The 27,579-nt window shown below is 41.2% G+C and overlaps 2 protein-coding genes across 3 annotated transcripts in view; both read left to right on the forward strand.

The window, feature by feature from the left end:
• The window catches only part of RBP7 (retinol binding protein 7), a 251,455-nt gene that overhangs the window by 158,532 nt on the left and 65,344 nt on the right, over positions 1-27,579 (forward strand).
• The window catches only part of LOC126072546 (zinc finger protein OZF-like), a 30,416-nt gene continuing 12,298 nt past the window's right edge, over positions 9,462-27,579 (forward strand). The window contains exons 1-2 of one of the 2 annotated variants that reach the window (XM_049877873.1): positions 9,462-9,529; positions 14,810-15,036. In XM_049877873.1, coding sequence (XP_049733830.1) covers positions 15,034-15,036 — 3 coding nt within the window. In that variant the 5' untranslated portion in view covers positions 9,462-9,529; positions 14,810-15,033. The other variant, XM_049877874.1, reaches the window with a different exon arrangement.

Here is a 27,579-nt window from a genome sequence, read left to right on the forward strand (position 1 = left end):
TTCTGCCGAGTAGTCTGAGTTTATTCTTACTGGCTCTCCTTTGTAGGTGACTTTTCATTCATCCCTCACTGCTCTTATAATTCTCAGTTTATCTTTGGTTTTGGCAAGTTTGATTTTAATATGTCTTGGTGGCTTTCTTTTAGGATCTACCTTATGTGGAGTTCAATGAGCATCTTGGATAGATATCTTCTCATCCTTGAGATATCAGGGACGTTTTCTGTCAACAAATCCTCAACAATTCTCTTTGTATTTTCTGTTATCCCTCCCTGTTCTGGTACTCCGATCACTTACAGTTTATTTCTCTTGATAGAGTCCCACATGATTCTTAAGGTTTCTTCATTTTTTTAAATTCTTTTATCTGATTTTTCTTCATATATATTAGTGCAAAGTGATTTATCATTGAGTTTAGAAATTCTAGCTTCTACTTGCTCAATTCTGCTCCTCTGACTTTCCATTGAGTTATCTAATTCTGTAATTTTATTGTTAATCTTCTGAATTTCCAATTGCTGTCCATCTATGGATTTTTCCAGCTTATTAAACTTTTCATTATGTTCCTGAATAATCTTTCTGATTTCTTCAGTTGCTCTATCTGTGTGTTCCTTGGCTTGTTCTGCATATTGCCTCATTTCCTTCCTGATGTCTTGAATGGTTCTATATAAACTTTTGTATTCTGCCTCAGGTAATTCCAGGAATGCACTTTCATCTAGAAGATCCCTGGATTCTTTGTTTTGAGAGCCTGTTGAGGTGATCATGGTCTGTTTCTTTATGTGACTTGATATTGAATGTTGCCTCCGAGCCATCTATAAGTTATTGTATTAGTTTATGTTTGCTTACTGTGTCGTAGGTTCTTGCTTTGTTTTGTTTTGATATGCCCAAATGGGTTGCTTGAGTGAGCTAGCTTGATTATTTTCGCCTTTGGAGCTCTGACGTCCCCAGATGGCTAGAGCAGTTATCAGGCATATCAGTCTAGGAGTCCATTCAGTTTTCTTGTATGAATTCAGCTCAGTTGTCCAGGTAGCTGATCGTCAAGTATGTGGTACAGGCTCTGTCGTATAGTCTTAGAGGGGCGGGGGTGTTTGGTGTAGGTACTGGTATCTGGTTGCAGCAGGGAGTCACTCTCTGAACAAGGAAGGGGGTTGAGAACCAACCCCTGAGTTTCTCTGAGGAAAGTGCGTCCCCGTTCCCTAGAGCGTGCAGTTGAGTGGGTTCTGCAGACAGACCATGGGCACCCAATATTTTTTTATCGTAAGGACTAGGATGTACCAGTTACCCTTGGACCCCTATCGTGGGTGGCTGGGTGACCTGAGTGGAGCTACCAGTCCTTAGGCCCCTGATGTGGGTAGGTGAGGACCCTGTTCAATAAGCAAAGCAATGTCAAACATCAAACACCCACCTCTCCACCGCACAGCTGAAATGGCTGGAGTCTGCCAACAAGGGCCTATTCTCCTGAAATTGGCCCACACATGTCCATGCAGAGGGAAAAGCTGCTGAAAGTCAACGAATCATTTATGCCTAGACAGGAGCTGCTTCTGTCCTGAGCTCCCCAGGTTAGTGGAGCTGGCAAATTATCTTTTCCCAAAATGCAAATTTTTTCCTAGTCCAAGGCTGAGATGATGGGTCTAGGCTCTCAACAGTGCCTATCTCAGGCCCAGGAAATTCAGCCTGCTGAAGCCGGCTTGGGGGTGGTGGGGCATGTTAAAATATACACAAGTACTTAGCTTTTGTCGAGAGCACTGTTCTTCTCTGGTTCCAGAGGTGTGAGTAGGCTGTGTGGCTGGCTGCTTCTCCCTGAGGAAACTGTGGCTGAACGGTAGTACCAGCCCACTCCCGCCGCTCCGGGAATGGTGCCTGAGGGCTCACTGCAATTCAGGTCCTGTAACTCCTCTCCACTTCTGAACCACCTCTTCCTCCCCTTGCCCCTCAGTTCATTTTCTATGTGTGCCTTTGATGCTCAGGGCTCCTAGCTTGTCATAAATATACTCGTTTCACTTGTTTTTTCTGGTCTTTGTTGTTAGGATGGCTTGCCGGAAGTGTCTGTCTATTGCACCATCTTCTAATTGACATTTATTGAACGCTATACCCTGGTGGCATAGTGGTTAAGTGCAATGCTGCTAACCAAGAGGTTGGCAGTTCAAATCTGCCTGGCTCTCCTTGGAAACTCTATAGGGCAGTTATACTCTGTTCTGTAGGGTCCCTATGAGTCAGAATCAACTCAGTGGCAGTGGTTGGCATACCCAGTGTTCTCTATTTCAATTAATTCTGCTCTAATTTTTATTATTTGCTTTCTTCTGGTGTAAGGCATTATTTCTAAGTGCTGTCCAAACTCAGACTCTGAAAAATTCAAATTAGAGATATTTTGAGAGGAAAAAAACGCAACTTAAGTTAGGGAGGCAGTGACTTCTACTGAGTAAATAGACTGCTTCGCTGGGGCCCAAAGTGACAAGGATCCATAAAGACAAAAGCCGCCAGCAGCTAAAGTCATTTTCATTGACAGGCCTTGCTGCAGCAGGCAGTGGTTGTGAAACTAAGTTCATCTTCATTGGCTGGCATTGGCTCAGTCAGCCAGGGTGCGGGAGCTACACCCAAAACACCTCTGAGTGGCTGACATTTAGGCTGGTGTCTTAATTACCTGATGCTTCTATAACAGACATACCACAGGTGGATGGCTTTAACAAGCTGAAATTTATTCTCTCACAGATTAGGAGGTTAAAAATCCAAATTCAGCTTGGCAGCTCTAGAGGAAGGCTTTCTCTCTCTGTTGGCTTTTGGGGAAAGTCCTTGTTATCAATCTTTCCCTGACCTAGGAGTGTCTCAGCCCACGAATCCTGATTCCAAAAGATGCATGCAGTCCTGGCTCTTCTTGCTTGGTGGCAGTGAAGTTCCTGTCTCTGCTTGCTTCTCTCTCCTTTTATCTTTTGTAAGATAAAAGGCTATGCAGGCCACACCGCAGGGAAGATCCCCTTCTGTTAGCTCAGGGCTGTGACCAGATAGATTAAGGGTGTTGCATCCCACCCTAATCCTCTTTAACATAACCTAACCTTGCCTCATTAACCACAGGCAGAGATTAGGATTTACAATACATGGGAAAATCACATCAGATCACAAAATGTTGGACAATTACACAATATAGGGAAACATGGCCCAGCCAAGTTGACACACACTTTTGAGGACACAATTCAATTCATAACAGCTGGTTAGAACAAAGATGTGGAAAGTTACAAGTATGATAAGGGGATCAGATAAACATTTTTCAAGGGATTGAGGGGGTATCTTCTGAGAATTGACGGACCACTATGTTTCCTGAAACAATAAATCATCTACATACCTGCAGACTGTTTTAAACTAGTCTATTTCAGCATTGTAATAGTGGGCTGTGTTGAAATATAAAAGCAAAGGGTTTGCTGAAGCAATAGAATAATTATAATTAAAAAATGCTAAGTATTCTAATACTTAAGGGGAGAAAAAGTTTTGAAATAGAAAATCTATAGATCTCTTTTTATTTAACATCTGCTTATTGTAATGATGAGCATATTTTTCTACATATTCAAGCTTAACCATAATTTGTTCTCTTTCCTAGAACATTTGCACAGGCAAGGCAAGTAAAAATCACACTTCAAAAAATAGAGGGCAAGCATGTTTCTTAAAATTTTCCACTCTTATATACTAAAGCTAAAGTGCAAGTGTATATGGGTAAAGATGGAGTCACTCTTGCTCACTTCACATGCTAGGCCAAGAGTGAAGTTTTGGATGGTTCCTTCTGTCAATGCTAATTAAGTATTCAGCAAGAGTCTATAAGAGTCACACCTTAGACTTAAGGACAAAAGCAAACTAAAACTCAAAGGGTGGAAAAAATATATCAAGAAAACAATATTCAAAAAAAAAAAAAAACGCAGGAACGGCAATATTAATCTCTGACAAAACACACTTTAAAGTAAAACCACAAAGGATAAGGAAGGACACTATATAATGATTAAAGGGTCTGTACACCAGGAGGACATAACCATAGTAAATATTTACGCACCCAACGACAGTTCTCCAATATACATAAAACGAACTCTAACAGCATTGAAAAGAGAGTAGACAGCTCCACAATAATAGTAGGAGACTTCAACACACCACTTTCGGTGAAGGACGGACCATCCAGAAAGAAGCTCTATAAAGACACAGAAGATCTAAATGCCACAATCAGCCAACTAGATCTCAGAGACATATACAGAACACTCCACCCAACAGCAGCCAAGTATACTTTCTTTTCCAATGCACATGGAACGTTCTCCAGAATAGACCACATATTAGGCCATAAAGCAAGCCTTAACAGAATCCAAGGCATCAAAATATTACAAAGCACCTTTTCTGATCATAAACCCATAAACGTAGAAATCAATAACAGAAAAAGCAAGGGGAAAAAAAAAGCAAACACGGGGAAAACCCTGCTCAAAAACTACTGGGTTATAGAAGGAATTAAGGACTGAATAAAGAAATTGGCAGAATCATATGAGATTGAAAACACATCCTACCAGAACCTTTGGGACACAGCAAAAGCAGTGCTAAGAGGTTACCTGATAGCAGTACATGCACACATCCAAAAAAGAAGAAAAGGGTCAAATAAAAGCATTAACCCTACAATTTGAACAAATAGAAAGAGAGCAGCAAAAGAAGCCCTCAGGCATCAGAAAAAAGAAAATAATAAAAATTAGAGCAGAATTTAATGAAATAGAGAATAGAAAAACAATTGAAAGAATTAACAAGACCAAAAGCTGGTTCTTTGAAAAGATTAACAAAATCGATAAACCATTGGCCAAACTGACAAATGAAAAACAGGAGAGGAAGCAAGTAACCCGAATAAGAAATGAAATGGGATATCACAACAGACCCAACTGAAACTAAAGGAATCATGACAGAATACTATGAAAAATGTACTGTAACAAATATGAAAATCTAGAGGAAATAGACCAATTTTAGAAACACACTACTTCCCTAAACTAACACAAACAGAGGTAGAACAACTAAATAAACCCATGACAAAAGAAGAGATTGAAAAGGTAATTAAAAAACTCCCACAAAAACAAAAGCTTGGGCCCTGATGGTTTCACTGGAGATTTCTACCCAACTTTCAGAGAAGAGTTAACACCACTACTACTAAAGGTATTTCAGGGCATAGAAAAAGACGGAATACTTCCAAATTCATTCTATGAAGTCAGCATAACCCTGGTACCCAAACCAGGTAAAGACACCATAAAAAAAAGAAAATTACAGACCTATATCCCTCATGAACATAGATGCAAAAATCCTCAACAAAATTCTAGCCAATAGAATTCAACAACATATCAAAAAAATAATTCACTATGACCAAATGGGATTCATACCAGCTATGCAGGGATGATGCAACATTAGAAAAACAATCAATGTAATCCATCACATAAGTAAAACAAAAGACAAGAACCACACGATCTTATTAACTGATACAGAAAAGGCATTTGACAAAGTTCAGCACTCATTCGTGATAAAAACTCTCAGCAAAATAGGAATAGAAATTCATCAACATAATAAAGGGCATTTATACAAAGCCAACAGCCAACATCATCCTAAATGAAGAGAGTCTGAAAGCATTCCCCTCGAGAACAGGAACCAGACAAGATGTCCTTTATCACCACTCTTATTCAAAATTGTACTAGAAGTCCTAGCCAGAGCAATTAGGGTAGAAAAAGAAATAAAGGGCATCCAAACTGGTAAGGAAGAAGTAAAAGTATCTCTATTTACAGATGATATGATCTTATACACAGAAAACTTGAAACAATCCAAAAGAAAACTGCTGGAGCTAATAGGAGAGTTCAGCAAAGTATCAGGATAGAAAATAAGCATACAAAAATCAGTTGGATTCCTCTACACCAACAAAGAGAATGTTGAAGAGGGAATTGTCAAATCAATATCATTTACAATAGCCCCCATGAAGATAAAATACTTAGGAATAAATCTAAGCAGAGACGTAAAAACACCTATACAAAGAAAACTACAAGACACTGTGGCAAGAAACCAAAAGAGACCTACATAAGTGGAAAAACATACCTTGCTAATGGATAGGAAGACTCAATATTGTGAAAATGTCTATTCTACCCAAAGTGATCTATAGATATAAAGAAGAAGAACAAAGTGGGAGGCCTCGCACTACCTGATTTTAGCACCTATTATACTGCCACGGTAGTCAAAACAGCCCGGTACTGTTACAACAACAGATGCACAGAATTGAGAATCCAGACTTAAATTCATTCACCTATGTGCAGCTGGTATTTGAAAAGGCCCAAAGTCCATTAATTGAGGAAAAGACAGTCTCTTTAACAAATGGTGCTGGTATAACTGGATATCCAACAGCAAAAAAATGAAACAAGACCCATACCTCAAACCATGCACAGAAACTAACTCAAAATGGATCAAAGAGCTATTTATAAAACCTAAAATGATAAAGATCATGGAAGAAAAAATAGGGACAATGCTAGGAGCCCTAATATGTGGCATAAATAGAATACAAAACATTACTAACAATGTACACACACCAGAAGCGAAACTAGTTAACTGGGAAACCCAGTAAAACCCGGTGCTGTCGAGTCGATGCCGACTCATAGCAACCCTATAGGACAGAGTAGAACTGCCGCATAGAGTCTCCAAGGAGCGCCTGATGGACTTGAACTGCCAATCCTTTGGTTAGCAGCCGTAGCACTTAACCACTATGTCACCAGGGTTTCCAAACCCAGTGCCGTTGAGTCGATTCTGGGAGCTCCTAAAAATCAAACACTTATGCTCAGCAAAAGGCTTCAGCAAAAGAGTAAAAAGACAACCTAGAGACTGGGAAAAAGATTTTGGCAACCACAAATCCGATCAATGTCTAATCTCTAAAATCTGCAGCATACTGAAAAACCTCAACAACAACAAAAAAGACAAATAACGTGAAAAAATGAGCAAAGGATATGAACAGGCACTTCACCAATGAAGACACTCAGGCGGCTAACAGACACATGAGGAAAGGCTCACAATCATTAGCCACTAGAGAAATGCAAACAAAACTACAATGAGATACTATCTCACCCCAACAAGGCTAGCATTAATTCAAAAAACACAACATGATAAATGTTGGAGAGGTTGTGGAGAGACTGGAACACTTATACACTGCTGGTGGGAATGTCAAATGGTACAACCACTTTGGAAATTGATTTGGCCCTTCCTTAAAAAGCTAGAAATAGAACTACCGTACATCCAGCAATCCCACTTGTTGGAATATATTCTAGAGAAATAAGAGCCATCACACAAATAGATATATGCATACCCATTTTCGCCGCAGCACTGTTCACTATAGCAGAAAAAGATGGAAACAACCTAGGTGCCCATCAACAGACAAATGGATAAACAAATTATGATATATTCACACAATGGAGTACTACGAAATGATAAAGAACAACGATGAATCCATGAAATATAACATGGATGAATCTGGAAGGCATTATGCTGAGAGAAATTAGTCACAAAAGGACAAATATTGTATGAGACTACTATTATAAAAACTCAAGTAAAGGTTTAAACACAGAAGAAAACATTCTTTGATGGTATACAAGGGTACGGAGGGAGGGAGAGGCGTATTCACTAACTAGAGAGTAGACAAGAATTATCTTAGGTGAAGGGAAGGGCAACACACAATACCAGGGATGTCAGCACAACTGGACTAAACTAAAAGCTAAGAAGTTTCCTAAATGCAACCAAACACTTTAAAGGACAAAGTAGCGGGTGAGGGGAGTGGTATCTAGGGGCCATGGTTTCAGGGGACTTCTAGGTCAACTGGCATAACAAAGTTTATTAAGAAAATGCGCTGCATCTCACTTTGGTGAGTGGCATCTGGGGTCTTAAAAGCCAGCAAGCGGCCATCTAAGATGCATCAATTGGTCCCAACCCACCTGGAGCAAAGGAAAATGAAGAACACCAAAGACCCAAGGAAAATATGAGTCTAAGAGAAAGAAAGGGCCACATAAACCAGAGACTCCATCAGTGGGGTGCAGAACTCAAATTCTCGTAAAAAGACCAGACTTAATGGTCTGACTGAGACTGGAGGGATCCCGGAAGACATGGCCCCAGACTCTCTGTTAGCCCAGAATTGAAACCATTCCTGAAGCCAACTGTTCAGACAAAAATTAGACTTGACTATAAGATACAAAATGATACTCATGAAGAGACTGCTTCTCAGCTCAAGTAGATACATGTGAATAAATGGGCAGCTCCTGTCTGGAGGTGAAATGAGAAGGCAAAAAGGGACAGGAGCTGGTTGAATGGACACAGGAAATCCAGGGTGGAAAGGAAGAGTGTGCTGTCACATTATAGGGAGATGGAAAAGGGCCACATAACGTGTGTATAAATTTTTGTATGAGAAACTAATTTTCACTTATAGCACAATAAAAAATAATAATAAAAAAATTCAGCAAGGTAGACCATATGCTGGGTTATAATATAATTTTAAGAACAGAATAAAATAAATGAATAAGAGAAATTGTAGTATATTCATCCACCGAAATACAACAAATCAAGAACAACCAAAAATAACTAATTACTGGTATATGCAATATCAATAAAATTTCTCACATTATGTCGTCTAGATAAGTCACACACAATATACTTCATATAGCATTATTCTGATTATATGAAGTCCAAGAATGGGCAAATCTTATCTCTGGCAATAACAGTCAGAGCACCAGTTACTCTAGGGTGAATACTACCTGGGAAAAGGGCAGGAGGGAATCTTGTGTGCTGGAAATTCCTCTTACTTGATCTCAGAGAGGTTAAATGAGTGTATATCCAGATGTAAAAATTCATCACATAGTACACTTTATTCACATTATGCACTTTATTATATGTGCGTATATATGAGAAAAAAGTAAAAAACTGTTTATAGCTGCCATTTTCAAAAGTACTTCACCTTTTACCTCCTGGCCCTCAAAACTACTGGTATTTTCCAGCCTCCACCTTTGGAGAGCTCCTCTCTCCAGGGTCCTTAGCACTTGGAAAGATCAGGCTGGGTGTGCACAGTCTGTACCCTGCTCCTAGGCAAAGATACCTGATATGCAAGAGACGACAAACCATGAAACAGAAGCCAAACTAGAGATTTCAAAAATTCTAAAGATGGGGAAATATTTATGAGGAGCAAACAAATTATTTCTCTAAAGATCATGGTAAAGTTTTTTCAAATAGCCAAATATCCAAATACCAGCTTTCTCTGCTCCCAAGTGTATTTTGAATACTGAAATCCACGTTTCGTTTCATGTATGCATATAAGAAAACCTAGGCTTTTTTGTACAGAGGAAATAAGGATTAAAAAAAGCCGTGACCAAATCCCAAATACAAGGGCCTGCCGCGTAACCCCACGGTCAGGAGTTACCGCCGTCTAGGTTCGGCACGGAGCCCTTTTCTTGAGGCACCATGCGTCCCAGGAACCGGAAGCGAAGGTGTGTGTTTTCGGGTTGGCAGCCCTGTGGCATTCCTACTCCGTTGTGAGGTAGGTTTTTCCTCTGTCGCCAGTCACTCTGACCCACTACTAGGTGACCCTGTAGGCTCCTGTCCCAGAGTCTAAGGGCGTTGCTCCTGCTGTCTTGCGCACTTCTGGTCTGTCCGCTCTCCCAGAGTGGGTGACTTCTCTAGTCGGGGAAGCCGCAGCTGCTGCTCACCGGGCCGCAGCTGTATTCTGGATGGCCAGGTAGGTGGGGTGGACCTGTGTCTCTTGGTGGATTTACAGGTAAAAATCACGTGAATCTTCGCTAAGCAAAAGTGTGGTTCTTAGGTCAGCAGCGTCAGCTTCATTTGGGAATTTATAAAAAATGCAGTCACCATCGCCATGGATGCCCAGGGTCGTACCCAGCATAGTTAGCCTGAGGCTAAATGCCCCGCTCCCATCCCCTTCAGTGTCCGCTCTCCATGGTCCCCTTTGTTGTTGTTTTCTTCTTCTTCTTTTTTTTTTTTTTTTAATTCTCCGTCTTCGGCCGCATCTGCCACCACCACTCCCTAACGTCAAGACTCGCTCTACCACGCAACACACCCAGACGCTACAGTCAGGTTGAGCTCATGAGGCCTCAGTCACCCCTCGGCCTGATGTGTATTTACCTGAGCTGTTTCAGAAGGGCTTGGCATTTCAATTAAAATTAATTAAAACTAAAATAAAAAGTTCACTTCCTTAGTTGCACTAGTCCTGTGTTCAGTACTAAATAACCACATGGGGCTAGTGGCTACCATATTGGACTGTGGAGAAAGAGAACATGGTGCTGCTCAAGAATATGTACAAGACATAATCATCTGTGTGTGTCCTCAATGATCAGTGTCATATGCCAGAAGGAACAAGAAAACAAAATACATAGTGTCTACCCATAGATTTAAACTCTAACATGGGAGACAGTTTTAAATAAATAATGAAAAACCAGAGACACTAACCAAGGAATTGGGTGGTAGTTGTTAGGTGCCCTTGAGTCAGCTTTGACTCATAGGGGTACCATGCACAACAGAATGAAACACTGCCCGGTCCTGTGCCATCCTCCAAATTGTTATGTTTGAGCCCATTGTTGCAGCCACTGTGTTAGTCCATCTCATTGAGGGCCTTCCTTTTTTTCGTTGACCCTCTGTTTTAACAAACATGGTGTCCTTCTCCAGGGACTGGTCCCTTTTGATAACATGTTGAAAGTATGTGAGACAAAGTCTCACCATCCTCACTTCCAAGGAGCAATCTGGCTGTATTTCTTCTGGCTGTCCATGGTATATTCAGTATTCTTTGCCAACACCATAATTCAAAGGCATAAATTCTTCTTCGGTCTTCCTTATTCATTGTCCAGCTTTTGCCTACATATTAAAAAAAAGACGATTGCAAATATCATCGTTTGGGTCTGGTGCACCTTAGTCCTCAAAGTAACATCTTTTCTTTGTAACACTTTAACGGGGTCCTTTGCAGCAGATTTGCACAGTGCAATGTGTCATTTGGTTTCCTGACTGCTGCCCAAGTAAAATGAAATCCTTGACAATGTCCATGTTTTCTCCATTTACCATGATGTTGCTTATTGGTCCAGTTGTGAGGACTTTTGTTTTCTTTATGTTGAGGTGTAATCCATATTGAAGGCTTTAATCTTCATCAGTACGTGGTCCAAGCCCTCTTCGTTTTCAGCAAGCAAGGTTGTGACATCTGCACATCCCAAGTTGTTAATGAGTCTTCCTCCAACCATGATGCCATGTTCTTCTTCATATAGTGCAGCTTTTCAGATTATTTGCTCAGCATACAGATTGAATAGGTATGGTGAAAGGATACAGCCCTGACACACACTTTTCTTGATTTTAAACCATGCACTATCCCTTTGCTCTATTCAAATGACTGCATCGTGGTCTATGTGCAGGTTCAACATGAGCACAATTTAAAAAAGAAAAAAAGCCAAACCCGTTGCTGTGGAGTCGATTCCAACGCTTAGTGACCCTAAAGGACAGACTAGAACTACCCCATAGGGTTTCCAAGGAGCGTCTGGTGGATTTGAACTGCTCACCTTCTGGTTAGCAGCCATAGCGCTTAACCACTACGCCACCAGGATTTCCATGAGCACAGTTAAGTGTTCTGGAATTCCCATTCTTTGCAATGTTACCCATAATTTCTTATGATCCACACAGTCAAATGCCTTTGCATAGTCAAAAACACAGGCAAGCATCTGTCTGGTGTTTTCTGATTTCAGCCAAGGTCCATCTGACATCAGCAGTGATATCCCTCATTCCATGTCCTCTTCTGAATTCGGCTTGAATTTCTGGCAGTTCCCTGTCAATGTACTGCTGCAGCTGTTTTAGAATGATCTTCAGCAAAATTTTACTTGTGTGTGATAATAATATTGTTCGATAATTTCTGCATTCTTTTGGATCACGTTTCTTTGGAATGGGGACAAATATGAATCTCTTGTTGGTTGGCCAAGTAGCTGCCTTCCAAATTTCTTGTCATAAACGAGTGAGCATCTCCAGTGCTGCATCCCTGTGTTGAAACATCTCAATTGATATTCCATCAACTCCTGGAGCGTTGTGTTTTGCCAATGCCTTCAGTGCAGCTTGGACTTCTTCCTTCAGTACCATCAGTTCTTGATCATATGCTACCTCCTGAAATGTTTGAACAGCGACCAATTCTTTTTGGTACAGTGATTCTGTGTATTTCTCGCATCTTTTTTTTGTTGTTGTTGTGTGTGTGTGCTTTATGTGAAAGCACAATATAAGTCAGTTTCTCATTAAAAAAAACTTACATTGTTATGTGGCCCTAGTTGCTCTCCCTGCTATGTGACAGCACACTTCTTCTTTCCACCATGTATTTCCTGTGTCCATTCAACCAGCTCCTTTCACCCTCTGCCATCTTATCTTGCCTCCAGACAGCAGCTGCCCACATAGTCTTATGTGTCTACTTGGTAAGCTAAGAAGCATATTCCTCACCAGTATCATTTTATGTCTTATAGTACAGTCTAATCTTTTTCTGAAGGGTTGGCTTCGAGAATGGTTTTAGTTTTGGGCTAAAAGAGAGTCCGGGGGGCCATGACATCTGAGGTCCCTCCAGTCTCAGACCATTAAGTCTGGTCTTTTTTACTAGAATTTGAGGTCTGCATCCCACTTTTCTCCTGCTCCATCAGATTCTCTGTTGTGTTTCCTGTCAGGGCAGTCATTGGTGGTAGCCGGGCTCCATCTTGTTCTTCTGGTCTCACGTTGATGGAGTCTTTCATTTATGTGGCCCTTTCTTTCTCTTGGGCTCGTATTTTCCTTGTGTCGTTGGTGTTCTTCATTCTCCTTTGTTCCAGGTGGGTTGAGACCAATGTCTTCCCATCTGCTTTTGATGCTCCCTACATCATTCAGTATTATGCCCATAAACCAAAAAACCAAACCCAGTGTCGAGTCAATTCCGACGCGAAGTGACCGTATAGGACAGAGTAGAACTGCCCCATAGAGTTTCCAAGGAGTGCCTGGCGGATTCGAACTGCCCACCCTTCAGTTAGCAGCCGTAGCACTTAACCACTGCACCACCAGAGTTTCCATTATGCCCATAGAATCCTTCAAAATTGCAACTTGAAGCTTGAATTCTTTCTTTAGTTCTTTCCGCTTGAGAAATGCCAAATGTATTCTTCCCTTTTGGTTATCTAACTCCAGGTCTTTGCAGGTTAAACTGCCTGAAAAGGAGAATTATTTAAGTGAAGATTCAGAGAATTCATTTTATTTAGCTACATGCATGGTCGTGTAGGGCTGATATCATGTGGTGTGGGTGGGGGTGGAAGTGTATTTCAGATGGGAAAAATGAGTGTGTAAATCCCCGAGGCAGCAGAGAACCCAGTATTATCCATTCCTTGATGAAAGTCAGAGACGATTGAAGCAGAGAAAATAAAGTGTGTGTGGGTTGGAGGGAGTTGTGTGAGCCAGATTGAAGGAGTCAATGGCAGCAGCTTGTTTAGAACTATGCTGACTACTTTGGGCTTTTTGAAGGCCACTGGGCAGCCACTGATGGGCATTAAGCATTTCCTGTGCTGCATATAGATTTTAGATGAGACAACCATGGTTGAATGACATCACGCAGGAGCTTGTTATGAACAAGTTAAGGAAGACCATGAGGAGGCCTAGACATGAGATTGGTTGTGGATCAGGAAGAGATGGTTCAGTGATATGAAATAAATGTAGATGGTTCAAAGGGCATCTGTTTATAGAATGCTCATTCCTTGAGTTATAGGCTATAAATCAGTGAATGCTTCTCATACTTGAATATCAATGTGGATAACCCAGTAATCTTAAAATGCCGGTTTTGATTCAGCAATTCTGGGGTGGGGGTTGAGATTCTACATACTGAACAAGCTGCTCTTTTATGCTAGAAAGAATAAGTATAGAAATAAGGATATGAATTAATATTAGAGAGGGCTATTAGAGTAAATAATACAAGGAAGGATAATTCTTAAAGGGGAGACACTGGTGTAAAGATCATACGAGAGAGAACATTTACACTGATACGAAGAAATGAAAGAATAGGAGTGAGCTTGGAGGGAAAGCTGAGTGAAAAGAAACAGGGACAGAGGCAGGAGATGGCTCCATAGAGAAAACTTAATGATTTTCTGACTTATTTGTTGATCGATTTATTATGAAGATTAAAAGGCAAAGTGTTCAGGAATCCTCCCAGATTTCTCAAAAGCTTAGGGACTGGTGGTGTCATGGTATGAGAGCGAAGGGGTGGAGGGACTCAAGGGAGAGAAAGAAACGTTAATTGTTAAAACAATAGGAAAACTACCCAGTCACATTACAATGGTATAAATGAAGTGGAAAAAATTTTTAAAACGCAATAGAAAGGTTTTAACTGTACATAATTAAAAATGAATAAACCATGATGTATTCATTGACAAAACTTGAAAAGTATGCTCTTCCTGAAAATTCACCCATGTTAATATCAAATAACAGTGCACTTGTTGACCTATCAGGGACAAAGGTATGTAGGTGAACCCAAAACTTCAACATTGGACCCCTGACTCCCTGGAGGAAATCAGGCTCAAGTTTTCTAGCCTGGCCAGGCCTGGTTGCTTTTCATGCTCTGGAATAAGTAAATTCCTCCATCTCTGATGTTATTGCCAGAAAGAAGGAGCCCTTGGACCTGCATGGAGAACGTAGATGTATACTCTGGAAGGCTGGAGTCTGTTCTGCCTTAAGTGCAAATGCCGTCTGGGTGGAGCATTGCCCTGAGTCTGGAAGGAAGCCAAAAACCTGTCACGCCCTGCTTACTCAACACTGTTTTCTCCCCACCGTTCTTCCATTTCAGGTCTCAAGTATAGTCTAGTCCAGGCAGCTGGATACCTACGCCAACCATCTCGCACGTCCATAAATCACAAGTAGGATTTCATCTGCCCTGACTGGTGTGTGGACCAAACATTATTCATCTGCTTCCAGACTCTGCTCTGCTTCCACTCCCATCTGTCTTACTGAAGTGACTTATTGGGCTTAGAGACGACATTCTCTTAGATTTCTGGAAGCTGGAGCAAGGAAATGGTGAGTTCTCTGAAAACTGGGTTATTCTTACCATAAGTGGGTGAGGCTTGACATGAATTGTTGGGGGGCCAGCTGTGTGCTGTGGGACTATGGCTTCTCAATGAAGAATAAAGTTGGCAGAGTAGGCCAAGGAACTGAGCCTTAGGAGGCATCCTAAGGCCCTACTCCACTATTGCTGGGCCCTTGTCTATACACATGTGGCTTTTCAAGATTTGAATGCCTGAGGTTATCTTCCTTATGGGACTCTCAGATCTGGCCCCCTGGGGTGTTAACATCCCCACTCTGGGCTCTGGTGCTGTGTGTCGAATGACAGAGTCTCCTGACCAGAGCCTGAAGATGGAGCAGCTCTGGCTGTGGATGCTGAGACCCAGCCCTCCACAGCCATCCTGGTCCCATCTCTCTTTTAACAGTTTTCTTGACCCCCCTCAGGGACTAGAGCGTTTTCTCTGCAGTTCTAAAAGTATAGTTCCACCTCTCCCATTGTGTTAAGAGTTAGAAGAGAGGGAAGAGAATTCATAGGGGAAAGCTCTGAATGTTCATGGCATCCTGGGTGGTGGTGGTACTCTCCTGACGTCACCAAAGGTATGAAGCTGAGGACAGTGAGTCCACTGGATCCTCTCTGGGGTCTTCACAGCCATTTTCCCCCCAGCGGGGAATGCCTTTGCCTTGAGGCTTTTAGGTGTATGGAAAGTGTGAATCCCCATGTAGGTCCTTGTCTTCCCACGCATGCGTAGAGCTGGTATTTAAGCCCTATGTTCTCCATCGTCGTGAATTAGAATCTAAAGTTTAAGTGTTCTTTTTTGCTAACCCACTGCTGTTGAGTCCATTCCAACTTATAGCAACCCTGTAGGACAGAGTAGAACTGCTCCCTAGGGTTTCCAAGGCTGTAAATCTTCATGGGAACAGACTGCCACATCTTTCTCCTGTAGAGCGGCTGGTGGGCTCAAACTGCTGAGCTTTTGGTTAGCTGCCAGGCTCTTTAACCACTGCACCACCAGGGCTTCTTTCTTTTTTGCCAGAGAAGCTCAACATATGAGATGTGTGTATTTAAGTTCTTGGGTTTACAATTCCCACTGGAAGAAAATTGCTAGATCATTTGGTGTGTTTCTACCGAGAATTTTTCAATTTAATGGATATAAACTTCTCAAACACTGAGGAATGCCTATTTTAACATGTAAAAGTTACTCTAAAGCTTAGTTAAATCTTCAGAAGGTTCTTAAATACTTTTATTACATTTAATAAGTCATACCAGAACTCCTAATTTGTTCAATATTTTAGCCATTTTAGAAACATTCTCCTGGCAGAGGTAAAATGGATGTACAGACTCTGATATCCCTGATTACTGTGTTTTGAAAGAGCTCTAATTTATATATTGTGATTTGTACAAGTGTATTCAACTATTTAATAGAAGTTGGGCCCTAAATGATTAAAGTTGAAATGGTTTTATTAATATTGTTGTGTGCCATCGAGTCAATTCTAACTCATAGCAACCCTGATTCCGGCTCATAACGACCCTGTAAGACAGAGTGGAACTACCCCATAGGATTTCCAAGGCCATGATCTTTACAGAAGCAGACTCCCACATCTTTCTCCAGTGTAGCAACTTGTGTGTTCAAATGTGAATTCCTAGTAAAAACACTTAATATCTCTTTTGACTTTTATCATTTTTAAAAGTATAATACATACAGTTTACTGAACTTATCCCCCATGTGTCTGTCAGTTTGTCATACTGTGGGGGCTTGTGTGTTGTGCTGTGATGCACAAAACTATGCCACTGGTATTCGAATACCAGCAGGGTCACCCATGGAGGACAGGTTTCAGCTGAGATTCCAGACTAAGACAGACTAGGAAGAAGGACCTGGCAGTCTACTTCTGAAAAGCATTAGCCAGTGAAAACCTTATGAATACCAGTGGAACATTCTCTGATATATTGCTGGAAGATGAGCCCCCCAGGTTGGAAGCCACTCAAAAGATGACTGGGGAAGAGCTGCCTCCTCAAAGTGGAGTCGACCTTAATGATGTGGATGGAGTAAAGCTTTCAGGACCTTCATTCCCTGATGTGGCATGACTCAAAATGAGAAGAAACAGCTGCAAACATCCGTTGATAATCGGAGCCTGGAATGTACGAAGTATGAATCTAGGAAAATTGGAAATCATCAAAAATGAAATGGAACGCATAAACATCGATATCCTAGGCATTAGTGAGCTGAAATGGACTGGTATTGGCCATTTTGAATTGGACAGTTTTATAGTCTACTACGCTGGGAATGACAACTCGAAGGAATGGTGTTGCATTCTTTGTCAAGAAGAACGTTTCAATATCTATCCTGAAGTACAATGCTGTGAGTGATAGGATAATATCCATATGCCTACAAGGAAGACCAGTTAATATGACTATTATTCAAATTTATCAGCTGCTATAGTCTGAAATTGATCGAACATGCAATCAAGATGCATTGATAATTACTGCTGATTTGGAATGCGAAAGTTGGAAACAAAGAAGAAGAATCAGTAGTTGGAAAATAAGGCCTTGGTGATAGAAACAATGCTGGAGATCAAATGATAGAATTTTGCAAGACCAATGACTTCTTCATTGCAAATACCTTCTTTCACCAACATAAACGGCGACTGTACACATGGACCTCGGTGGATGGAACACACAGAAATCAAATTGACTACATCTGTGGAAAGAGATGATGGAAAAGCTCAATATTATCAGTCAGAAAAAGGCCAGGGGCTGACTGTGGAACAGACTATCAATTGCTCATATGTAAGTTCAAGCTGAAACTGAAGAAAATCAGAGCAAGTCCATGAGAGCCAAAATATGACCTTGAGTACATCCCACCTGAGTTTAGAGACCATCTGAAGAACAGATTTGACGCATTGAACACTGGTGACCGAAGACCAGACGAGTTGTGGAATGACATCAAGGACATCATCCATGAAGAAAGCAAGAGGTCACTGAAAAGACAGGAAAGAAAGAAAAGACCAAGATGGATGTCAGAGGAGACTCTGAAAATTGCTCTTGAGCATCGAGCAGCTAAAGCAAAAGGAAGAATTGATGAAGTAAAAGAACCGAACAGAAGATTTCAAAGGGCCTCTCGAGAAGACAAAGTAAAGTATTATAATGACGTGTGCAAAGAGCTGGAGATGGAAAACCAAAAGGGAAGAAACATGCTCAGCGTTTCTCAAGCTGAAAGAACTGAAGAAAAAACTCAAGCCTCGAGTTGCAATAGCGAAGGATTCCATGGGGAAAATATTAAATGACATAGGAAGCATCAAAAGAAGATGGAAGGAATACACAGAGTCATTATACCAAAAAGAATTCGTTGAAGTTCAAACATTTCAAGAGGTGGCGTATGATCAGGAACCGATGGTACTGAGGGAAGAAGTCCAAGCTGCTCTGAAAGCATTGGCAAAAAACATGGCTCCAGGAATTGATGGAATATCAACTGAGATGTTTCAACAAACAGATGCAGCACTGGAGGTGCTAACTCTTCTATGCCAAGAAATATGGAAGACAGCTTCCTGGCCAACTGACTGGAAGAGATCCATATTTATGCCTATTCCCAAGAAAGGTGATCCAACCAAATGTGGAAATTCTCACACGCAAGCAAAATTTTGCTGAAGATCATTCAAAAGCGGCTGCAGCAGTATATCGACAGGGAAATGCCAGAAATTCAGGCCCGATTCAGAAGAGGACACGGAACCAGGGATATCATTGCTGATGTCAGATGGATCCTGGCTGAAAGCAGAGAATTCCAGAAGGACGTTTACCAAAAACCAGACCCAGCGCCGTCGAGTCAATTCTGACTCATAGCGACCCTATAGGTCAGAGTAGAACTGCCCCATAGAGTTTCCAAGGAGCGCCTGGTGGATTCGAACTGCTGACCCTTTGGTTAGCAGCTGTAGCACTTAACCACTACACCACCAAGGTTTCCAAAGCATGTTTACCTGTGTTTTATTGACCATGCAAAGGCATTCGACTGTGTGGATCATAACAAACTATGGATAACGTTGCGAAGAATGGGAATTCCAGAACACCTAATTGTGCTCATGAGGAGCCTTTACATAGATCAAGAGGCAGTTGTTTGGACAGAACAAGGGGATAGTGATTGGTTAAAAGTCAGGAAAGGTGTACGTCAAGGTTGTATTCTTTCACCATACCTATTTAATGTGTATGCTGAACAAATAATACTTGAAGCTGGACTATATGAAGAACGGGGCATCAGATTGCAGGAGGACTCATTAACAACCTGCATTATGCAAATGACACAACCTTGCTTGCTAAAAGTAAAGAGTACCTGAAGCACTTACTAATGAAGATCAAAGACCACAGCCTTCAGTATGGATTGCACCTCAACATAAAACAAAAATCCTCACAACTGGACCAATGAGCAACATCATGATTAACGGAGAAAAGATTGAAGTTGTCAAGGATTTCATTTTACATGGATCCACAATCAACAGTCGTGGAAGCAGCAGTCAAGAAATCAAAAGATGCATTGCATTGGGCAAATCTGCTGCAAAGGACCTCTTGAAAGTGTTGAAGAACAAAGATGTCACCTTGAAGACTAAGGTGCGCCTGACCCAAGCCATGGTATTTTCAATCACATTATATGCATGTGAAAGCTGGACAATGAATGAGGAAGACTGAAGAAGAGTTGATGCCTCTGAATTGTGGTGTTGGCGAAGAAAATTGAATATACCATGGACTGCCAAAAGAATGAACAAATCTGTCTTAGAAGTAGTACAATCAGAATGCTCCTTAGAGGCAAGGATGGCGAGACTGCGTCTTACATACTTTGTACATGTCGTCAGGAGGGATCAGTCCCTGGAGAGGGACATCATGCTTGGCAGAGTACAGGTTCAGCGGAAAAGAGGAACACCCCCAACGAGGTGGATCGACACAGTGGCTGCAACAATGAGCTCAAGGATAACAATGATTGTAAGGATGGCATAGGACTGGGCAGTGTTTTGTTCTGTTGTGCATAGGGTCACTATGAGTCGGAACTGACTCGACGGCACCTAACCATAACAACTATGTATTAAAAATTTGAGGTACACAGATTTAATGGTCTGACTGAGACTAGAAGGCCCCCGGAGGTCATGGTCCCCAGACCTTCCGTTAGGCCAAGACTGGAACCATTCCCAAAGCCAACTTTTCAGATGGATTGGACTGGACTGTAAGACAGAAAATGAAACTGGTGAGGAGTCAGCTTCTTGGCTTAAGGAAACACATGAGACTATGTGGGCAAATCCTATCTGGAGGGGAGATGAGAAGGCAAAGGGGGACAGAAGCTGGCTGAATGGACATGGGGAATACAGGGTGGAGAGAAGGAGTGTGCTGTCTCATTAGCAAGAGAGCAACTAGCAGTACATAGCAAGGTGCATATAAATTTCCATCTGAGAGACTGACTTGATTTATAAACTTTCACTTAGGGCACAATAAAAATTTCGAGGTACATACAGTGGTTCTTTTTTTTTTTTTTTAAGCTTCAAGTGAACGTTTACAAATCCAGTCAGTCTGTCACATATAACTTTACATACATCTCACTCCCTACTACCACTTGCTCTCCCCCTCTTGAGTCGGCCCTTTCAGTCTCTCCTTTCGTGACAATTTTGCCAGCTTCCCTCTATATCCTCCCATCCCCCCTCCAGACAAGAGTTGCCAACACAATCTCAAGTGTCCACCTGATATAATTAGCTCACTCTTCATCAGCGTCTCTCTCCCACCCGCTGACCAGCCCCTTTCATGTCTGATGAGTTTCTTCGGGGATGGTTCCTGTCCTGTGCCAACAGAAGGACTGGGGATGACGGCCGCCGGGATTCCTCTAGTCTCAGTCAGACCATTAAGTTTGGTCTTTTTATGTGAATTTGGGGTCTGTATCCCACTGATCTCCTGCTCCCTCAGGGGTCCTCTGCTGTGCTCCCTGTCAGGTCAGTCATCTATTGTGGCCGGGCACCAACTAGTTCTTCTGGTCTCAGGATGATGTAGGTCTCTGGTTCCTGTGGCCCTTTCTGTCTCTTGGGCTCTTAATTGTCGTGTGACCTTGGTGTTCTTCATTTTCCTTTGCTCCAGGTGGGTTGAGACCAATTGATGCATCTTAGATGGCCGCTTGTTAGCATTTAAGACCCCAGATGCCACATTTCAAAGTGGGATGCAGAATGATTTCATAATAGAATTATTTTGCCAATTGACTTAGAAGTCCCCGCAAACCATGTTCCCCAGACCCCCGCCCTTGCTCCGCTGACCTTTGAAGCATTCATTTTATCCCGGAAACTTCTTTGATTTTGATCCAGTCCAATTGAGCTGACCTTCCATGTATTGAGTGTTGTCTTTCCGTTCACCTAAAGCAGTTCTTATCTACTGATTAATCAATAAAAAACCCTCTCCCACCCTCCCTCCCTCCCCCCCTCGTAACCACAAAAGTATGTGTTCTTCTCAGGTTTACTATTTCTCAAGATCTTATAATAGTGGTCTTATACAATATTTGTCCTTTTGCCTCTGACTAATTTCACTCAGCATAATGCCTTCCAGGTTCCTCCATGTTATGAAATGTTTCATAGATTCGTCACTGCTCTTTATCGATGCGTAGTATTCCATTGTGTGAATATACCACAATTTATTTACCCATTCATCCGTTGATGGACACCTTGGTTGCTTCCAACTTTTTGCTATTGTAAACAGAGCTGCAATAAACATGGGTGTGCATATATCTGTTTGTGTGAAGGCTCTTGTATCTCTAGGGTATATTCCGAGGAGTGGGATTTCTGGGTTGTATGGTAGTTCTATTTCTAACTGTTTAAGATAACGCCAGATAGATTTCCAAAGTGGTTGTATCGTTTTACATTCCCACCAGCAGTGTATAAGAGTTCCAATCTCTCCACAGCCTCTCCAACATTTATTATTTTGTGTTTTTTGGATTAATGCCAGCCTTGCTGGTGTGAGATGGAATCTCATCGTAGTTTTAATTTGCATTTCTCTAATGGCTAATGATTAAGAGCATTTTCTCATGTATCTGTTGGCTGCCTGAATATCTTCTTTAGTGAAATGTGTGTTCATATCCTTTGCCCACTTTTTGATTGGGTTGTTTGTCTTTTTGTGGTTGAGTTTTGACAGAATCGTGTAGATTTTAGAGATCAGGCGCTGGTCGGAGATGTCATAGCTGCAAATTCTTTCCCAGTCTGTAGGTGGTCTTTTTACTCTTTTGGTGAAGTCTTTAGATGAGCATAGGTGTTTGATTTTTAGGAGCTCCCAGTTATCGGGTTTCTCTTCATCATTTTTGGTAATGTTTTGTATTCTGTTTATGCCTTGTATTAGGGCTCCTAGGGTTGTCCCAATTTTTTCTTCCATGATCTTTATCGTTTTAGTCTTTATGTTTAGGTCTTTGATCCACTTGGAGTTAGTTTTTGTGCATGGTGTGAGGTATGGGTCCTGTTTCATTTTTTTGCAAATGGATATCCAGTTATGCCAGCACCATTTGTTAAAAAGGCTATCTTTTCCCCAATTAATTGACACTGGTCCTTTGTCAAATATCAGCTGCTCGTACATGGATGGATCTATGTCTGGGTTCTCAATTCTGTTCCATTGGTCTATGTGCCTGTTGTTGTACCAGTACCAGGCTGTTTTGACTACTGTGGCTGTATAATAGGTTCTGAAATCAGGTAGAGTGAGGCCTCCCACTTTCTTCTTTTTCAGTAGTGCTTTGCTTACCCGGGACTTCTTTCCCTTCCATATGAAATTGGTGATTTGTTTCTCTATCCCCTTAAAATATGACATTGGAATTTGGATCGGAAGTGCGTTAAATGTATAGATGGCTTTTGGTAGAATAGACATTTTTACTATGTTAAGTCTTCCTATCCATGAGCAAGGTATGTTTTTCCACTTAAGTATGTCCTTTTGAATTTCTTGTAGTAGAGCTTTGTAGTTTTCTTTGTATAGGTCTTTTACATCCTTGGTAAGATTTATTCCTAAGTATCTTATCTTCTTGGGGGCTACTGTGAATGGTATTGATTTGCTTATTTCCTCTTAGGTGTTCTTTTTGTTGATATAGAGGAATCCAAGTGATTTTTGTATGTTTATTTTATAACCTGAGACTCTGCCAAACTCTTCTATTAGTTTCAGTAGTTTTCTGGAGGATTCCTTAGGGTTTTCTGTGTATAAGATCATGTCATCTGCAAATAGTGGTAACTTTACTTCCTCCTTTCCAATCCAGATACCTTTTATTTCTTTGTCTAGCCTAATTGCCCTGGCTAGGACTTCAAGCACGATGTTGAATAAGAGCAGTGATAAAGGGTATCCTTGTCTGGTTCCCGTTCTCAAGGGAAATGCTTTCAGGTTCTCTCCATTTAGAGTGATATTGGCTGTTGGCTTTGCATAGATGCCCTTTATTATGTTGAGGAATTTTCCTTCGATTCCTATTTTGGTAAGAGTTTTTGTCATAAATGGGTGTTGGACTTTGTGAAATGCCTTTTCTGCATCAATTGATAAGATCATGTGGTTTTTGTCTTTTGTTTTATTTATGTGATGGATTACATTAATGGTTTTTCTGATATTAAACCAGCCTTGCATACCTGGTATAAATCCCACTTTATCATGGTGAATTATTTTTTTGATGTGTTGTTGGATTCTATTGGCTAGAATTTTGTTGAGGATTTTTGCATCTATGTTCATGAGGGATATAGGTCTATAATTTTCTTTTTTTGTAATGTCTTTACCTGGTTTTGGTATCAGGGAGATGGTGGCTTCATAGAATGAGTTGGGTAGTATTCCGTCATTTTCTGTGCTTTGGAATACCTTCAGAAGTAGTGGTGTTAACTCTTCTCTGAAAGTTTGGTAGAACTCTGCAGTGAAGCCGTCCGGGCCAGGGCTTTTTCTTGTTGGGAGTTTTTTGGTTACCGTTTTCAATCTCTTTTTTTGTTATGGGTCTATTTAGTTGTTCTGCTTGTGAATGTGTTAGTTTAGGTAGGTAGTGTTTTTCCAGGAATTCATCCATTTCTTCTAGGTTTTCAAATTTGTTAGAGTACAATTTTTCATAATAATCTGAAATGATTCTTTTAATTTCATTTGGTTCTGTTGTGATGTGGTCCTTCTCGTTTCTTATTCGGGTTATTTGTTTCGTTTCCTGTATTTCTTTAGTCAGTCTAGCCAATGGTTTATCAATTTTGTTAATTTTTTCAAAGAACCAGCTTTTGGCTTTGTTAATTCTTTCAATTGTTTTTCTGTTCTTAGTTCAGCTCTAATTTTTATTATTTGTTTTCTTCTGGTGCCTGATGGATTCTTTTGTTGCTCACTTTCTATTTGTTCCAGTTGTAGGGACAGTTCTCTGATTTTGGCTCTTTCTTCTTTTTGTATGTGTGCATTTATCGATATAAATTGGCCTCTGAGGGCTGCTTTTGCTGTGTCCCATAGGTTTTGATACGAAGTATTTTCATTCTCGTTGCTTTCTATGAATTTCCTTATTCCCTCCTTGATGTCTTCTATAACCCAGTCTTTTTTCAGGAGGGTATTGTTCATTTTCCAAGTATTTGATTTCTTTTCCCTAGTTTTTGAGTTATTGATCTCTAGTTTTATTGCCTTGTGGTCTGAGAAGATGCTTTGTAATATTTCGATGTTTTGGACTCTGCAAAGGTTTGTTTTATGACCTAATATGTGGTCTATTCTAGAGAATGTTCCATGTGCGCTAGAAAAAAAAGTATATTTTGCAGCAGTTGGGTGGAGAGTTCCGTATAAGTCAATGAGGTCAAGTTGGTTGATCGTTGTAATTAGATCTTCCGTGTCTCTATTGAGCTTCTTACTGGATGTCCTGTCCTTCTCCGAAAGTGGTGTGTTGAAGTCTCCTACTATAATTGTGGAGGTATCTATTTCACTTTTCAATTCTGTTAAAATTTGATTTATGTATCTTGCAGCCCTGTCATTGGGTGCATAAATATTTAATATGGTTATGTCTTCCTGTTCAATTGTCCCTTTTATCATTATATAGTGTCCTTCTTTATCCTTTGTGGTGGATTTAAGTCTAAAGTCTATTTTGTCAGAAATTAATCTTGCTACTCCTCTTCTTTTTTGCTTATTGTTTGCTTGATATATTTTTTTCCATCCTTTGAGTTTTTGTTTGTTTGTGTCTCTAAATCTAACGTGTGTCCCTTGTAGGCAGCATATAGATGGATCATGTTTCTTTATCCAGTCTGTGACTCTCTGTCTCTTTATTGGTGCATTTAGTCCATTTACATTCAGCGTAATTATAGATAAATAAGTTTTTAGTGCTGTCATTTTGATGCCTTTTTATGTGTGTTGTTGACAATTTCATTTTTCCACATACTTTTTTGTACTGAGGCGTTTTTCTTAGTAAATTGTGAGATCCTCATTTTCATAGTGTTTGACTTTACGTGAGTTGCGTCGTTACGTTTTTCTTGGCTTTTATCTTGAGTTACAGAGTTGTTATACCTTTTTGTGGTTACCTTATTATTTACCCCTATTTTTCTAAGTAAAAACCTAACTTGTATCGTTCTATATCGCCTTGTATCACTCTCCATATGGCAGTTCAATGCCTCCTGTATTTAGTCACTCTTTTTGATTATTGTGATCTTTTACCTATTGACTTCCATGATTCCCTGTTATGTGTATTTTTTTTTTTTAATTAATCTTAATTTGTTTGTTTTTGTGATTTCCCTATTTGAGTTGATATCAGGACATTCTGTTTTGTGACCTTGTGTTGTGCTGATATCTGATATTATTGGTTCTCTGACCATACAATATCCTTTAGTATTTCTTGTAGCTTTGGTTTGGTTTTTGCAAATTCTCTAAACTTGTGTTTATCTGTAAATATCTTAATTTCGCCTTCATATTTCAGAGAGAGTTTTGCTGGATATATGATCCTTGGCTGGCAGTTTTTCTCCTTCAGTGTTCTGTATATGTCGTCCCATTCCCTTCTTGCCTGCATGGTTTCTGCTGAGTAGTCTGAACTTATTGATTCTCCCTTGAAGGAAACCTTTCTTTTCTCCCTGGCTGCTTTTAAAATTTTCTGTTTATCTTTGGTTTTGGCGAGTTTGATGATAATATGTCTTGGTGTTTTTCTTTTTGTATCAATCTTAAATGGGGTTCGATGAGCATCTTGGATAGGTATCCTTTCATCTTTCATGATGTCAGGGAAGTTTTGTGTCAGGAGTTCTTCAACTATTTTCTCTGTGTTTTCTGTCCCCCCTCCGTGTTCTGGGACTCCAATCACCCGCAAGTTATCCTTCTTGATAGAGTCCCACATGATTCTTAGGGTTTCTTCATTTTTTTTAATTCTTTTATCTGATTTTTTTTCAGCTATGTTGGTGTTGATTCCCTGGTCCTCCAGATGTCCCAGTCTGCATTCTAATTGCTCGATTCTGCTTCCTATTGCGTTGTCTAATTCTGTAATTTTATTGTTAATCTTTTGGATTTCTGAATGCTGTCTCTTTATGGATTCTTGCAACTTATTAATTTTTCCACTATGTTCTTGAATAATCTTTTTGAGTTCTTCAACAGTTTTATCAGTGTGTTCCTTGGCTTTTTCTGCAGTTAGCCTAATTTCATTTGTGATTTCTTGAAGCATTCTGTAAATTAGTTTTTTACATTCTGTATCTGATAATTCCAGGATTGTATCTTCATTTGGGAAAGATTTTGATTCTTTTGTTTGGGGGGTTGGAGAAGCTGTCATGGTCTGCTTCTTTAAGTGGTTTGATATGGATTGTTGTCTCCGAGCCATCACTGGGAAACTAGTTTTTCCAGAAAATCTGCTAAAAAAAATGCAGTCAGATCCGTATCAGAGGTCTCCCTCTGGCTCAGGCTATTCGGATGTTAATGAAGCCGCCTGGGGAGGGTGGGGGAGGGAACAGAGAGATAGGAGAGTAGCACCTCAGAATATAGCCAGAGTTGCTTGTCTTGCTTGGAATGACTATTATATTTGCGATTCCCACGGGACGCGTCGCCTATGTGTGCTGGCTGTGTGGATATTGCCCCCGGGGGGTCTGGCCCGCTGGAGTCACGGTCAGATCCTCCGCTTCCAGCCCCACGCTCAGCGTCAAGGCTCCCCTGCTGGGACGGTGCACTCTCGACTCCAAAATCAGTCGCTGCCTCCCTGGGACTTCTCGTCCCTCCGGCCTTGTTGCCGTGCCGCCCTCGCGAACCGGTTGGGCCCCCTCCCGGGGTTAGTTCAGGTGCGTGGAGCAGCTCCCCGTGCTTGTGCCGTGACCGAGTGTCCCTGCTGGGACGCTGTTCTCCCCGCTCCAATACCAGTCGCTGCCTCCCGGGGACTTCTCCTACTGGCTGTGTCCCACGCCGCCCGCCTGAACCGGCTGGGCCCCCTCCCAGGGTTAGTTCAGGGGGGTGGAGCAGCTCTCCGTGTTTATGCCATACCTGCGTCCAGTCCAAATCCCTGCGGGACGGTTCCCCAGCTGGGACGCTGCTCTCCCCTTCCAAGACCAGTCACTGCCTCCCGGGGACTTCTCCTACCGGCTGCGTCCGACGCCGCCCGCGGAACCGTCTGGTCCCCCTCCCGGGGTTAGGTCAGGGGG

The sequence above is a fragment of the Elephas maximus genome, chromosome 3 (assembly GCF_024166365.1).
Source record: "Elephas maximus indicus isolate mEleMax1 chromosome 3, mEleMax1 primary haplotype, whole genome shotgun sequence".
NCBI classification, from domain to species: Eukaryota; Metazoa; Chordata; class Mammalia; order Proboscidea; family Elephantidae; genus Elephas; species Elephas maximus.